The sequence below is a fragment of the Triticum aestivum genome, chromosome 6D (genome assembly GCF_018294505.1).
Source record: "Triticum aestivum cultivar Chinese Spring chromosome 6D, IWGSC CS RefSeq v2.1, whole genome shotgun sequence".
Taxonomy (NCBI): Eukaryota; Viridiplantae; Streptophyta; class Magnoliopsida; order Poales; family Poaceae; genus Triticum; species Triticum aestivum.
Window position 1 is genome coordinate 213,607,644 of NC_057811.1, and position 16,813 is coordinate 213,624,456.

General features: G+C 47.2%; 1 protein-coding gene across 1 annotated transcript; it reads right to left on the reverse strand.

The window, feature by feature from the left end:
• Positions 1–2,103: 2,103 nt before the first annotated feature.
• LOC123144486 (ethylene-responsive transcription factor-like protein At4g13040) lies at positions 2,104–12,339 on the reverse strand. The gene is made up of 7 exons (XM_044563646.1): positions 12,102–12,339; positions 9,852–9,908; positions 6,944–7,050; positions 6,781–6,859; positions 6,036–6,216; positions 2,674–2,795; positions 2,104–2,580 (listed from the first exon to the last, which is right to left on the reverse strand). Exons 2-7 carry the CDS (start codon positions 9,892–9,894, stop codon positions 2,456–2,458), a joined length of 657 nt encoding a protein of 218 aa, XP_044419581.1. The 5' UTR covers positions 9,895–9,908; positions 12,102–12,339; the 3' UTR covers positions 2,104–2,455.
• Positions 12,340–16,813: the final 4,474 nt, after the last annotated feature.

Below are 16,813 nucleotides of genomic sequence, written 5' to 3' on the forward strand. Positions count from 1 at the left end.
CGATCCGGGCACAGGAGGGTGGGATGCCCAGGATCCTTGCAGATGTAGCAGCATTGGGGGTTGACGCAGTTGACTTGCAAGTGGCCCGCCACCCCGCAATTGAAGCAAGGGGCGAGGAAGGTTGGAGACGGGGCCTAGAGCGGAGGAGGAGCCCGGGGCCGAAGGGGGGAGGGAGGCCGGGTTGCCTCGGCCCTGGCCGCGGCGCTTCTTCTTGGCGGGGCCTTGGCGGCCGCGGGAGGGGGCGCCGCCCGGGGTGGCAGCAGCGGAGGGAGCCGAGGGGCCGGAGGCATGGGGCGGCACGTACTTCTGAGCAGCGGGAGCGGGCGGTGGAGCTTGGACGCGGGGGGACGGGGGACACACTGCCCGAGACGGAGAGGGGCTACGGCCGCGACGCGGGACCGGGGACGACGAGCGTCTCCGAGACCGCCAGTCCCCAGAAGCCGCTGGGCGAGGGAAGCGGGACCGGCCCCGGAGTCGCGGCGGGCCGAGGAGCTGCGATCATCACGGCGGCCGTCGCGGAGCTCTCGTAGCTCACGCCGGAGCTCCTCTTCCCGGCGCAGGGCATCGGGAGAGGGACGAGACGCCTCGCGTCGATCCTCGGTGTGGCGCTTGAGCCGGGTCGCACCGTCATCCCACTCGCGAGGCATAGCCTGACACGGCGAGGGAGGAGGGGGCGCGGGAGGGGCGGCAGCAGAGGTTGGTCGGAAGGGAGGGGAGGGCGAGGCGTCCGACAGAGGTGCGGAGGAGGAGCGAGCAGGGTCGAGGGAGGCGGCGGGGGTGGGGAATGAGGCGGACGGGAGTCCACCTGGTAGCCAGATCGAGGTTACCGGTGTCCTGGGCCTAGGGCACGAAACCGGCCCAGGAGCTGCCGGCCAGCCCATCCGGGGGGACGCGGGCCTAGGAGAGGGGAGCAGCAGATGGGCCGGGCCGCAGCCCAGGAGGCCTCTCTCAGGCGAGGCACGGCCCAGCAAGCGGAGGGGAGCCGCGACCTATAGGGTTTCCCCCGAGGTGCGGGATTCGCCGCCGCCGCCGGTGAGCCGTCGGAGAGGGCCAGCTCTGGTCGACGCCGGGGTAGGGGAGCGCGGAAGCATAGCGAGGAGGATCCGAAGGAAGCTATGAATGGGCGAAAGGGCGAGGCGCGAACAAACGGTGCCGCGGGGGACAGGCCACGGCGAGCCGCCGGTGGAGCCGGGGACAACACCGGACACCCGCTAGCCACAGGTCGACGCCAAGAGGAGCGGGCGCAGCCCCGGTCGGAACGGCCAACAACCCCCAAGACCGCAACCGCCGACGACGAACCCCTCCCTCCCGCAAGGTCGCACCTTGCGTCCCACTCGCCCGAGACGAGCTCGAGGGCGGCGTCGGCATCCGCAGCGGCCGCGAGCCGGCGACCGAACCCCGCACGCGGGGTGCTGAGCCACCGGCCCGGCTAGGCTGGGCAGAGCGACGGGGAGCGGCGGACTAGGGAGAGGGGCGGCCGGCCGGAGAGGGCAATGGCTCCTCGTCAGCGAGGTCCGCCCAGCGGACGCGGGGAGCAGGGACGAGGGCGGGCGAAGGGGGCAGAGGCCCGAGCGCACCACCTGGAGCCGGCGGGGCAGGAGGGGGCGCGGTCACCGGGGCGTCACCGGAGCAAGGGGAGGCGGCGGAGGCGACCACCAGCGCGGGCAGGGGCGGGTCGCCATCGCTGTCGCCAGAGCACGGGAGAGCCATCCGATCGACCTAACTTTTTGCTTGCCATTTCTTGTGGAGTGCATCCGCATCCTCCTATATGGGCGCCTATTGAGAAGCGCCCTTCTCAATATATGGGCGCCTATTGGGAAGCGCCCCTTGGCATTGTATTAATAGCAGCACTCTCATCAATAAAGATTAACTGTTCACTTTTACATCTCTGTGTCGACTCTCTCTGGTCTTCCTTTAACAATCTCTTCTACCCATAATTGGTTTGGATAGCCAAAAAATTATGAGTGTGCTGTTTGAGATGCTCTTAGGACTAACTTGACACCCTTGTTAGTTAAATGCACAGGTGGTGCATTTCACTCTGGAAATATAATTTTCAATGCATGAGAGAAAACATCTCCAATGCTAAAGTTCTACCAATGCCCAAATCAAACCGATGCATCAACGGCTCGATGAAATAAAAGGTGTCGGGAACTAGTTACATGTCAGAGTAAATTTAATGTAAACCTATAAACAGATGTGCACAGTTCTGAAATCATTTCAAATGATTGCTCAGCTAAATTCATTCCTATAATTGACCATCTCCAATTTAATTTGTTCCTATAATTGACCATCTCCAATTTAATCTGAGATGTCATGGTTATCTAACCTTTTATCAGACCACCAGGGCCTTATGCACATGAATTTAGATACTGAGGGGGAGAAAACTAGAGGTAAATTATATCGGAATGAATCTGTGGGGCGGACTCCATTTGGGTGTCCATGTCCTGGCGGCGATCTAGGATACCGATGTGTCAACATCTCCATCATCTGAGTTCGAAGACCCGCCACCATTGACCATCTCAGTATCTCCTATGAACAAGTCTGCCTTATTATGCCTTAGCGACCCAACCTTTCTTTGTTCTGGAGACAAGGAAACAAAGACAAATTATGCTATGCTATTGCAGTCATTTTTGCCAAGTGATGATTAACAAAATACTTCATGACATGTCTCACTTTTGCTGGTTATGGTGTTGCGTGTTATTGCCAGGAAATCGTCCCATGTGTACTTAACCAGTTCGTTTTTCTCTTCCTCAGAAAGTTCAAAATTGGGCTCTCTTCCACACATAAAAGCAGCCCTGCACGTAGAGAAAAAGCTTGACTTGTCAAGGTATTGAATATCCCCTTAGAAAAGAAAATGGTGCGGAATCATGACAAAAGCATGCCACACATCCATATCACTTGACCAAAATAAAGAACCAACAGTATGAAAGTATCTAGGGAGACAAAGCTGCCATTAGGTTTCTACAGAACACTGTAATAGTAGAGACTAATACTTGCAACTTAAGCCCAAGGACCAAAATATTTAGGGAATTTTACTAGCATGATTAGTCATTGGCTTCTTGTTGTCAAAAGAATTAAGCATTGCAGAATTATGCATACGCCCTTCCACAAGTTCTGAGAAACAGCTTGCTTTTCTGTAGAACTTATAGTGCATATTGCCAAATGAACATGAAGCGGACTTTGCCTTGGCCATTGGGCAGTGATCTTCTACCATATTAGTACTGTCTAACCATTATATATACGAATAACTTTCTTTAATCATTACACAACTATACATATTATTTGCAAGTATATTGTTTTGTAAATGGTAATCCTAAAATATATTGTTAACCTTTTGAATTATGTAGTATAGACTATGCCAGAAGTATTAAACTAGACTAGCTCATTGCTTTGGATACCACCCAGGGCACTGACGTTCAAGCTATGGGCACCAGACTGTAATATATTCCCTCCGTCCCAAATTACTTGTCTTAGATTTGTCTAGATACGGACATGTCTAACACTAATTTGGGACGGAGGTAATAAAACATAAAAAATACTGTGCAGGAATAATGACTGTCCTGCTCATGAAAAATGTCAAAAGTCTAATATGATAAGAAACAGCAGAATGGTGATCAAGCTGATGCATTCTAGAAGAAAGATGGGGAGTGTCAGAATCATGCATAAGTTGGTGATGGAAATAACATAACCATGCATATGTACACAACCGTAATGGCCCAGGCGCAGGAAAGCTAGATAGGAAAGATCAATCTGTTATTTTCTTTTAGTAGATAAGATTAGTTTATATTTGTATTTGACTTAGCCTACAAGTTAGGGACTCTTGTAAATCGTGACTATATAATGTTAGGGATGGTTATTCTGAAAATGAAGCAATGAATTAAGTTGCATCCATAAGATGTATTAGAGCCTAGGTTTAGGTCTCCTCCAGACGCTGCGACTTGTCCTCTCTACCGATCGAGTTCTCTCTCTATCTCAATCGATTTTTTTTTGTCTCTGCCAGACAATCTCTACTCTCTACTCTTGACCAATTCCTTTAATCACAGATGGAAGCTCCCGCTGGTCAGCATCGCCCTCAGATCGGGCCGCTCTTGTCAACCGGCAGCAGCACCCCTCCCAGATCAGGCCCAAGCTGAGCCTTTCTGTTCACACACACGATCCCAGCTGGCAACGTCTTTCCCGTCCCCACGCTCCAGGAGGATGCCCTTCATTAACAAATATGCAACGTCTTTCCCGTCCCCACGTGCTCCTCCTCCGCCGTCAGCCTCGCCGCGACGCGCGCGGATTGCGGGAATGAGCCAAGCCAACCTCACACCAATGCGCTTAATTTTTGCCGGTCAGAAAAGGAGAGTCCGTAACAGACGCGCCACGAATCCGAGAAGTCGGATCGTGGGCTGTCACCGACTCTGTGGGTCCAGCCCACGTCCTCCTACCCGACAGTGGAGGCGTCGGCAACCCTAGCCGCCACCAGAAGAACAGATCGCATCTGCTCTGCCTCCACGCCCACCGTCCACTGTCGTTCCTTTTGCTGCTGCTGCCGCCGGTGATCCCATCCCGTCCACCACGTACACGGTTGACGTGAGAGCAGGCCTCCGAAACCCCGCCTCTCGAGATCCTGTATGGGAGAGGGGCGATTAGGTTTTAGTGGAGCGTCTCCTACACGACTCTCGCTGCCGTTCATATACGTCCACTACATCGTCTACATCCGCGTCGCCTTCATCATCACCATGTCCACCGAAGCCAAGAGACTCGCTGCCGAGAAGGCCGCTGCTGACAAGAAGGCCGCTGAGGAGACCGCTGTTGTCGCCGCTACCGCGGCTTCGTCCTGGCCTACTGGAGGGTATAACATGTTTACCCCGCTCCTGATCCACTCAAGACTCAGGTAGAGCCTCTCCAAACCGGCAACACTTGATAAGGACATGGGCCTGTTTACGAGCTAAAGTTCTAGCCCATGAACGTCGAAGTATATACTTTAGTCGATACGAAGTCCGTTTTTAAATGAAAAAGATTTCTACATATTCTACCAAATCCATTAAGAATATCCCAATCTGATAAATCTGTCCAAATGGGTTTACTAATAGGATGCCCCGATCCAGTACAAAATTGAGCTTTTGATAAGTATGGAAATCCAGAGCTAGGGGATCATTCCCTTGACTCGTACTGATGATAAGTTTTTTAATCCAAGAGAAATTGAACAAAAAGCTGCCAAATTGGCCTATTTCTTGCGCATACCAATTAAAATATTTTGAGGTATCTTTTTTTAACTGGGTTGAATGAAGAAAAGAAGAATTGGAAGAAGAAAAGTTTTCTCAACCCGGGGAGGAAGTCCCTTTGAAATTGGATTTGTTATTGTAAGGGGAGCACCAAGCTGTAGCTTCTGTCCTAGGGCATCCCATGCGTTATGGAATGACAACAATGGCACCAGCCTCACCAGCAGAGAGCTCAGCACAACAGCATCCATAGGATCCAAGCCATTCAAACAGCTGACTCGTACAAAGATGAACATGCGACGAAGTCCAGCTCTTTGTTTCATCTGTGATGAGAAGTTATGTGCTGGTCATCATTGCAAGCAGCTCCTGGCTATCTATATTGTTCCCGGTTATGATGATGAACATGTTGGCAAGAAAGACTAGGCCTTTCAGCTGTTGTTGCTTCTGTGGAAGGCCTCTCCTACTGTGACAACCATCTATCAATCCAGTTTGAGGACAAGCTATTTGAAAACAGGAGGGGAGATATTATGATCAAAGCTCACAAGAAAGCTCAATCCAGATAATTCCTTTCAGTTAGATGATATTAGTTTAGACTTGTATTTGGCTTAGCCCACACTTAGGGACTCTTGTAAAGTGCCAGGAATGGTCATTCTGAATATCAAGGAACGAATTAAACTCAAAGTAAACCTACGTCCCAGTCTCCTTATTCGTATCAATCCGTAGCTTTGGGGCCGGCCTCTCATCGAGAACCCCTACGATCTGAGATCGGGAGGGTTGATGTCATCCCCGAGTTCTACCTATAACAGTAAAGCTTAGTCCAGATAATACCTATCATATAGCCGGGCTGCCTCATCCTGTGTTCCAACAGTACCCAAGTGAATTTGTTTCTTGTCAACTTTTATAGCAGCTTGCCATTTCATATTTTTGAAATAGACCCCTCTCATTATGCATGGCTCTTGGTCCACATACTGCTTTCTTCTATGTCGCTTTCTGCGCTTAATCTCCTTACCTAAAATGGTAAGAAAAGCCGAAACAAAATGTGCTGATTAGCTAGTCATTTTTTATGTTCAACACGCATATCATGCAATCTTTGACGAGGATGGAGGTAAGATAAATCACGCTAATACAAAATGTTATCTAATTGTATGAAAACTGCTTGGTGGTTCAACCATTAAGAGACGAAGAAAGTCAAACATGACTTGCTTTGTACTCCCTCCGTCCCATAATATCAGATGTTATTATTACAACCGATATACTCACATATCGGTTGTAATAACATCTGATATTATGGGACGGAGGGAGTAGTTTATACTGGAGCCAAATCTAATCGAACTTAGACTGTAGAATGCCTTTTTGGCAATGAGATCACAACTCTGTCATCAACTTAACAATAGTTTTGCGAAAATATAGTGCATGAAAACTGATACATATTCTGTTAACGAATCCTAATTTGCTTGGAAACTTTATATGTAACTCTAGAACACATCACCTCCATATAAAGTGACCACAAATATTATGCACTGTATACGGTTACAAGAAATACCGAGAATACTATGTAAGAAAAAGTACAAACCTGGATAGTATTGGTTTTTCTCTTCCTTCAGAGAGTCGGAACCATTTGAGGATTCTGGAAGTACGTCAGAAGTCCTGGTCTGCGGCAAAAGGTTTCTTCATGAAGCAAGGCAATCCTTGCCATTGTAAACAAGCTTTCAATAGCATTAAAAAAATAGACTTACCAAGGGCAGTGGGTGCACACTGAGCGGATTGACATTTGCATGTTCAACTTCCCCATGTTTTTCATTCTCAACAGGCTTAGGAAGATCAACTGGCAATGAATCTTTGCCTGCAACAAAATCTAAAGTGATGAACTGTTCAAAAGATCCCAAATACATACTGAGTTCATTGACCCGTACAATTATTATTTTATGTAAATGATCCTACCTTATTTGGGTTCCAATAATGGGAAGAAAAATGATAACAACAATATAATGGTGGCCTGGGAAAAAATCCAACAGTCTTGGGAAGCTATTTTCATTATTCGTCAAACCAATAGTTAACCTATAAGTCCTGCAGATTCCACCAGTAACCTACATAGCAGAGCTGTACTCACAAAGGTTTATTTCCATGTACTTCTCAGTATTAATGCGCAAATTGGGTTCTACTCCACAAATGTTTCCTGACTATTTGCACATACATATATGAATATGAAATGTGTACACGTATGTTATTGCCAATTTTTTCTAAGTCTGTTGCTTGGGAATGTAAAATGATAACAGGTTACAGGGAGTGCCAGAACAATTGATACCACTTTCTCAAAATGAATGATGTAATCCTGGAAAAAAAGATGGCCCTACATGGCCAAGGAAAAAAAAAAGATGTCCCGCTCTATAAATAGTGCTCTCGTATGATTTATTCAACATGAGTCACTTCTACTTTTCACCATCTGTTTCTGCAAATTGGCAGCCTGCACATTTGGAAATGAAATTTCCACTCCCTACAATATAAATTAGACAAATTGACCACCCTGCACCCGGTTTGATAGCACTTGGCTATGCAGGGAGGTGGCAATGGCATGTTGGCATGCAGGAAGCTGCATTTGATGCAGATTTATCCAGTGCGGTAGGTAGGTTTTTGCCCTAGGCGTGTCTGATGTAACCTTCAAAGCCAACATGGTGAGTCAATGAGTCAAGACAAGACCCCACTTACCAACTCATAAACTAGTCGTGACTAGTCACATTTAGTGTTCAAGTAGTCGAGGAAGTAGATAGCACAAATACTAGTACGATACGTAAATATTGAAGGGGCAGAGTGCTTTAGTTGGGGGAGGAGCAGAGCAGGCGGAGGAGTAGAGATAGAGGAGGAGCAGAGCTGAAACAACTGCAACAATGACCGCCATCAGCCGCGGCCTGCTAGAAGTGGCCCGTTGTGCAGCCTGCTGTACAAAGAGCTATGTTTAGAGCGCATACTCCACGGAGTAAAGCCTTATGCTCCTAGACAAACCTAATAAGTGGGCCTTTTGACCAGTCACTCAACTAAAAGCCCTTGACTAGTCAAGAATAGTCAAAGGAAAGTCGAGAGGTCGATCGACTACAGCAGGAGTTGAGTCGAAGTGCTGTGTCGACAGCCAAGTAGCCTAGTCAAGCCGGGATGGATAAGCTGCTTCCTTGTGACCTAACAAGGTACATCAGAGATACCCTTGTGAAAAGTCACCTCCTGGCTTGGACAACTTAGCCAGCTCGGGTACGCCACAAATTGCAACGAGTAAGCCAGCTATAATATGCCTCAAATATCATCCTGACTGGCCTCTAACCATTGCTAAATCATTCACAGCGTGTTTGGTTGGGGGTAATTAGAGTTAGGGAATGAGAATTGAAGGGGTACGAGACTTCAAATCTATTGTTTGGTTGGAGCTATTGGGAATTCACAAGGGAATAGGCATGGGACTTGAGACTCCAACTCCCACCATTTTATTAACAGGGGAGGGGTGGGAGTTGGATGGGAATTGTTTTAATGAGTCAATCTTAACCCTTTATCCTAACTTCCCTTGTCTAGTCCCATGTCAATTCCCACGAACCAAACAAGGGAGTACAATTTCTTCTCATATTCTCACACATAATTCCTATCACACACCAACGGAGGATTGGGGATAAAATAACTCATCCCATGTCTAATCTCAGCACAACTCCCTCCTCTAAACTCCCATTTCCCTTCCCAAATATTGCCAAACACGCTGTCAAGGGGATTCAAGGTGAGCCCCACCTGACAGAATGGACATCTACAATTAAACCAAAGCATCATGTCTAATTCGTACAAATTTACATGGTGCAAGGCAGAGTTTTGGCTTATAAACAAACAAGCTGCTACCTTCACACACAGATGGTGAAGTGGTGAAATTTGGTCTCTAAACAACCCCCAAAAAAACAGTTATATACATCATCAAAGAATTATGACAAGAATGGAAGCTTTGCCTTGTCATTTTGTCAATTTACACTCAGTTTCATGAGTATACAATAAGCATACCCATTATCAAGAAATGGTTAATCTATTACCATTCCCACCATTGCAAACCTTGGAACAGAAATATTGTGTCATGTCGCGTCCAATTATGGTCCCAGCAGGTCGGTACCAGCAGTTCCTGCCAAAATTGGTTTTAACTGCCGTGCTTGTACCGGCAGCAATTAATTCACAATTGGATATCCCGCTTGACAACACATGCTCTCCATACATTCTATCATCCCATAACTACTCACACCTCCCGCTTCAGTGTTTACAGAAGTACCAAACATACTTATATGTGGGCCATGGAGCACCCTACTACATTCTTTGAATGCAAGTTTCACAAAAGTTCGTTATATATAGAACAAGAACAGATTAGAGCTAGCTATAGCTCTTTATGTACAATTTATTTTCTTTTATCTGGAACAATTTACCACATAGGATATACTAGAAGGTTCAATTGAATACAGGAATGGAACTGATCAGTATGATGAAAAGCCATGTTTTGACAGCATATTATACATAAAACTAAAAATATTTACACATTTTCACAACATAGATTCTCTTAACAATTCTTTACAACAGAATCTAAACGATTCTTTACAACATATCAGCAAGATGTTTCACGGTGTAATGAGTTTGTCTTACCAGAACAAAGACCCAATAGTCGACGTCTCCTCAAGCTAACCATACTTGAACTGCCACCTGCAATAGGGTCCCAAATATGAGAATATACTAAACAAATCAAAGTAATTAATAAAGAATTGGTTAAGCAAACAGTATGGAGTTAGAAGCGGAGACTTTGAGAAAGCAACAAATGGAGTGCAAGTACTCAAGGGCTTCTGAAGTTCTGATTATGCTATCCATTACTAATATGCTCAACTGTATACTAAACAATACCAGTGCTGTGTAACACTGTTCTTAATGGCCATGACTACTGCTCATAAACAATAATATCACCCATGTTCGAAGAAGCAATACAATAATCCTCGACTATTTGTTCAACACTTCCATAGACTTCTAACACGGTAAAAAGGTGTATGTTGCTAACCATAAACCACACTTCTAACAATTATCACCCACTTAAATTGTGTGCCAGGGACAGGGATCACATGAAAGATTCAATACTAGAGAAAAAACAAGGTAGGATAAACAACACTGAGCAAAATTCAGGCCCTTCACAAATAACAAGGTTGAAACTTAGAGAAAAAACCAAGTGACTCTGCTTAGAAAGATAGTCATCAGGCCCACAATAAAGTAGCTAAATTATATGTGCTAAATATGTTCAATCAAATAGCACTCGGTGCAATTCCATCATGCATCTGGTAAGCACTCTACCATCTTAATAGATTGTTTAGTTGCCTCAAACAAATGTATGCAGAACACCTCACTCATTTCTTAGTATCATAAGCTACTAACACATTGAACGGAACCTAATCATACCGTATGGCCATAGTAAGCATAATAAGAAACTCATAAGTTATCTTCAATTCCTTAGCACAGGAACACCACCCGTCAAAATTCCAATCAAGTATTCACTGTTACAAGACATAGAACTTCCATTTGTGCATTCTGAAACCATTACAAGTATAACAAGATGCAGACCTGGGAGGACAAACATCGAACATGAATAATATCAATTGATGTGGAATTGGCGTTGGGCCTCCGCCGTGATTTGGGCACAGCGGGCCGCCTTGAGGCTCATGTACCACATAGCAAAGGACCAGGCCATGGCGACGACGGATGGGTGGTTGGACGGTGGGAGAAGGGCTCAAAGGGGTAGGGTTTTGGGCCGTGGGCGGCTGGCTTAAATAGCCGAGGCAGGCAGAGTGCCGGGTTGAATGCGGAGCGCCCAAGTAGGCTTCTCGGGCTCATCCCTATGAATGCCAGGTAGGCAGATGGCCGGTCAGCCAGCGTGAATGCGGGCAGCCGGCCGATCATGTCCGCTCTGAATGTGCGGGTGGTTCTGCGGAGAGAGAGGGGGGGTTTAGCTGGGGCCCGGGCGTCAAAATCCGACGTTGCAGACGTCTGGACTCGCCAAAACCTCCCCCGGTTTGGTGCCGTTTTGCAGGATTTCAGACGTCCGGACAGGTCCTGACAAATTTGGTGACCACCCGTTAGATGGACACCAAAAGTGTCCGGACCATCCGGTCGGACATTTGGGAGAGATTTGGTGATCCACGTTGGAATTTCCGTAAGGTGTTGTACTAGTCATTGATACTAGTTACCACAACTGACCAAACACACTAGACTCCAGGGCCTACAGAATCCTGCTACACATCGGACATTCCAAGAATTATAGAGTTTCCTAATAGTGAAGTCTAAAAAAATCATCACATATCACAAGCCTGCAATGTAACTCCAAATACAGGTTCGGTTACAGAATCTACCGTCAAATCAAGAACAGACAACACTTGCCAATCGAAACAATGTTTTAGTGACAATTATCATAATATCAATTGATGAAATTCTACCAAATCTTCATGCCACGATTCCCGATTACATCCAGTGCCATGAACCGAACGAAAACATCATAAATCAATAAATCGCAAACACAGGACGCGAGAAGCCTCGCCCAACCACCCAACAACCCAATCGAGGAATCCAAAGAACCCCTCAAGGACGCAAGAATTTTCTACAAGTCTGTCCCCACCAGGCCCCAACCACCGCCACCTTCCAATCCAAACGCAGAAGAACTCAACCAGCAAGAACGCACAAGATAAGATTGTGGAGCAAGCAAACAAGCATCGCCACGGCCAAGAACAGGCGCGGAATTCACGGAAACAAGAAAGGCAGCCAATCCTACATACGGGACCTGTAATTCAATAACCATAACGGCGACCAGAATCAATGCGGCGCGACGTTCAACAGGGGCTGGCAAGAACGGCGAGTACGTACCGGCGGCTTCGGCCGGCCGGCGGCGGCAGTAGGAAAAGGCGGCCCAAGGCAAGGCGGCAGCGGCCGCGAGACGAGGGGAGAGGAAAAGAAGTTGGTAGGAGAAGTTGGCGAGGGATACAAAGAGGGTGGCTCACATCTACCACCTTTGTTTCTCTCTCCTTCCGCTGCGACGACTCTTATCTCGCTCCCTCTCCTCCCGTTAATTACTTGTGTTTTCTCGGGGCATTTTTCTCTCTGTATTATTTTGTGATGAGGATCGGCTGACGCATCGCCTTAGCGGTGGTGGCTTCGGTTCGTCGTATGAGGACTTTTTCTAAATAAAAAATGCATATGATGTGCAAACCTTGAGACGGCACCATTTTTCTTAGAAATGGCACAACATCTTAAGATTTATAAAGTCACCATACAACTTTTTCTTAAGGAACGGCACAACATCTTGAAATTTACAAAGTCATTATGCACGTCTCATAGTTTTCTGAGAGAGGAGGCCCTTGCCCGGCCTTAAGAATGAGGCCCTTACAAATTCATATTGTAAGTCCCGAAAACCGAAGCCAAAGTAGTAGGAGTCTACGAAAGATAAAGGTACGGATACAAGCCAAAGGTTGATAACGACGACGCAAAGCCGGTCATGGATCTAACCATGGTCAGGATCGCCCAAACACACGAGCGCAGGAAGTCGAGGCGGCTCCCAGCCGGTGATGTCCCCTATCCTGCGCGTCGTAACTCGGTGAACTTTGCCCGCACCCTTAGTACAAGCCTCTCCATACTTCTTCTATCCTTTGGTTTCGGCAGGAGCTTCCATAGCTGCAAGAAAGATACCATTCTATAAAGAAGGTTAGCCGGTTGTCGGCAGAATGTTCCCTCAATCAAGGCTTTGTTTCTGGACGTCCACAAGGCCCATGCAAGAGCCCCATCCAAGCCACGCAAACCGCCGATCACAGCCGACGTGCCCAGAATTAACCTATGCAAGTCCGATAACCCACTCGGATTCCATGAGCACCCAACGGTCTCACGGAGAGCGCTCCACATGAAATGCGCTACAATAGACCTAAATAGCAGGTGGTCTCGATCCTCTCCTTCACCGCACCAATGCACAGACCATCTCTCAGGCCATGCCTCTTTCGCATTTGATCCCCACTAGTTATACGATTGCAAGCCACTTGCCACAAAAAGATCTTAATCTTTGTCGGCATTCGAGACTTCCAAATACCACTGAGGTCACATGGGGTGGAATATTTGAAGATCTCTTTATATAAAGATCCGGTAGAGAAACATCTGGATGCTTCAAGCTTCCAAGATACCTCATCTCGGCCCAACGAGAGTTGCACCCCTTGGAGCTAATCACGTAAACTATCGCATTCCGTGATCTCGATCGGCCCAAGTGATCGGTGGAATCTGGGTTCCCACCTCTCGTTTACCCACATATCCGCCACCTGCGCATGGGGGCGATCGGAAATAGCAAACAGAGCTGGGAATATCTCGCTAAGGGGATGCTCCCCACACTAAGTATCAAGCCAGAAGGAAGTTGCCTTGCCATTGCGGATATCAAATCGTGTACCCAACCTAAGAAGATGATGAACCTTCTTTACGTCCTTGGCAAACTGAGAAAGTTTCACATTTGGGCGGAATTCCGTTCCCCGGTCCGAGAGATATTTTTGTTTAAATATGGAGAGCCATAACCCCCCTTGGCCCGCCGATATCTTCCAAGCCCACTTGGTCACTAGGTACCAATTCAAAATTTTGGAAGTAATCACTCCAAGGCCCCCATCTTCCTCAGGGAGCAAATATGCTCCCATTTAACCATATGGTATGTTTGCCTCCCACCCTCCTCCGCCCAAAATAATCTAGACCTCGCTTTGTCTAATTTCGCGTATGTCCCATCCCTAAGAAGATAAAGCCCATGACAAAAAATGAGAATATTCATGAGGCAATCATTTATGAGGACCAGATGTCCGCCCAATGCTGGAAGTTCTCCTTGCCACTGTTCCACCCTACCAGCAACTTTGTTTACTATAGGTTAGAAATCTACCATAGTTAGGCCCGGGAATATATCAGCATTCCCAAATATTTCATGCAGATGGATCCGAGTTCACAGTTCATCATGTGTGCGGCCCGGAGTTGTGATTCTAGGTCTCCTCCCATGAAAAACATCTCACTTTTGTCGAAATTGATCTTTAGATCTGACATGGCCTCGAAGCACATTAATTGGAATTTCAAGTTTACAATTTCCCTCTCACAGTTTTTGATAAATATGAATGTGTCGTCCACATATTGGAGATGGGTTAGGCCACCCTTAACCACTCTGGTGGCCACTCCCGAGATGTGGACAGCCTCCTTGGCCTTATCAAGCATCCGGGCAAGGGCGTCGGTGAGGATGTTGAATAACAAATGAGAAATTGGGTCTCCTTGCCTGACCCCACGTATATTTTTAAAAAATGGGCCTACTTCCCCGTTTATGTTCACCGCGGTTTGCCCCCCTCAAACAAGTTGTTGCATCCAAAGCACCCAAAGTGGATCAAAGCCTTTTTTATGCAACACATCCTATAGAGAATCCCACCGGTCCCGGTCGTAAGCCTTCTCAAAGTCAATCTTGAGGATGAACACCTCCTCCTTGGCCACTCTAATCTCATGTAAAACTTCATGCAGGATCACAATCCCATCCAAAATACTACGCGCACTAATAAAGGTTGTTTGAGATTGGTCAATGACCTTATTTGCGACCGGAGCCAGCCTGGTTGTGAAACCCTTCGCAATGAGGCAGAAGCTAACGTTTATCAAGGTGATCAGGAGGAATTGCCTAATACTGTTAGCCCCAGTGACCTTAGGCAGAAGGGCAAGGACCCTATAGTTCAGTCTCTTTACGCCGACCTCCCCACGGGTGAAGCTGTTGACCAAGGTAGTAAATTGGGGGCCCGGAATTGGCCAAAAAAAATTGTAGAACGAGATCGGGAACCTATCCGGCCCAGGAGCGGTGTTTGCGTGCATGTATTTAAGGTTGCTAGATATCTACTCAAGAGTGAACGGGCGTCTGAGCATGTTGTTATCATCCCTCAACACCCGTTCCATTAGAGCCCACAAACTTGGGCCGATACTTGCTGGTCCTCCAGGCTCCGAACCAAGGAGCTCACTATAGAAGCCATATGGTGTAGGGTGGAACCCTAGTTCATGATCTTTTCACACTTCGAGGGGGGAAAGGAGAAAATCAAGAGAGGGACGCAACAAGAACACTCAATTGACAAAGATCCAATCACACATGTGATAAATCCACATACATAAGAGGGGATACAAGGGTCCAAATGCAACATAAGAAGGCAAAAGAGGAACTGCTTCATCCCAATCCTTGAAGGAGTTGAGGTCTTGATATACACTTGGGTGATCTTCTCCTTTAGAAGGCCTTGATGTCCACTAGAGGGGTCTTCTCCAAGAGGAGGTCTTAATTCTCCAAGGAGAAGGATAGATGAGCAAAGATCCCTCTAGTTCATCATAATCTTTGCTAACCCTAGCTAGATGGAGGAGGAGCCCTATATATATTCTTGGGAGAAATAAGAGAGGAGGAGAGCGGATACATGGGCCTCTGGCCCGACTATGCATCCGCAGGTGCCGGATGTCCGGCCTAGAGCTAGTCGTGGCACTGGTGTGCCTTCGAGCTGGATTTCCGGGGTGTAACACCCCTTATGTCATGCTACAGTATACCCATGCTAATGGTGCCATGTCATCACAATTAATTTGCTAAACTTCATTTTGGTCCCAACCCAGTTCAAATTCAAAAGTTAAAATAAAGTCAAATTATTATTTCTTCAAACTGAAAAATTAAAATGTTCACATTATTCTAAAAATTCTCCTGACCATTGTCATGTTGAAACCAACATTATTTGACTCAATACCTAAGAGGTCCAACAACAAATAAAATGGTCTTTCAAAATAAATAATTATTTATACAATTCAATTTGACCTCAAACTTTGTGGGCCTCTTCAATATATTACATAGTATTTATGTGCCAATTTTCACATTAAACAAAAATCATTTAGTGGCTAAATTTAATAGGAGACAGTAAAGAAATATAAAAGTAGAATAGAATAAAGAAAAAGGTAAAAGAAAATGTACCTGTTCACGTAGGCTTCATGTCAACAGTAGTCGCCCCAGTCCCCCACTAGCATTGTCTTCTTCCCTTGTTCATCCCCGACGCGGTGGGCACCGACCGTGCGTCCACTCTGCAGATGGGCCACAGGGCAGTCATCCAAAGGCCCCTCGACGCCTACAAGTTGGCCCCGCTCCCCCGCAAACCCTAGCTCCCCCCAGATCCCTTCCCCTCGCTCGATCCCCTTGATCTAGTCGAACCCAAGAGTAGCCGCCACCGCACCATCATCGACCCTGTGGCCGCCGTGCTCCCCAAGCCAGGCGGAGACGTCTAGAAGCTCCGCCACGCCCGTCTCCGTCGTCTGCAATCATTGGTTCGAACTGTAAAGCTCTGCATTGTCGTCGTCGTCTTCGTCTTCACCGTCGGTCACTGAAGGGATCCGTCGTTGATTCGTCATCACCACACCTCCCCTGAGCCGACTAAGCTACTCATCGCAATCACTGTGACCACCTGAGCAATTCCCCTCTCTCGCCCCTGTCAATCACGTGCTCTAGCTTGCTCCCCCAGCATGATCGTAGCTCGTCGTCGCCATGGTCGTTTTCCCCCGCAGCCATCGAGCTCTCCTCAACCTAT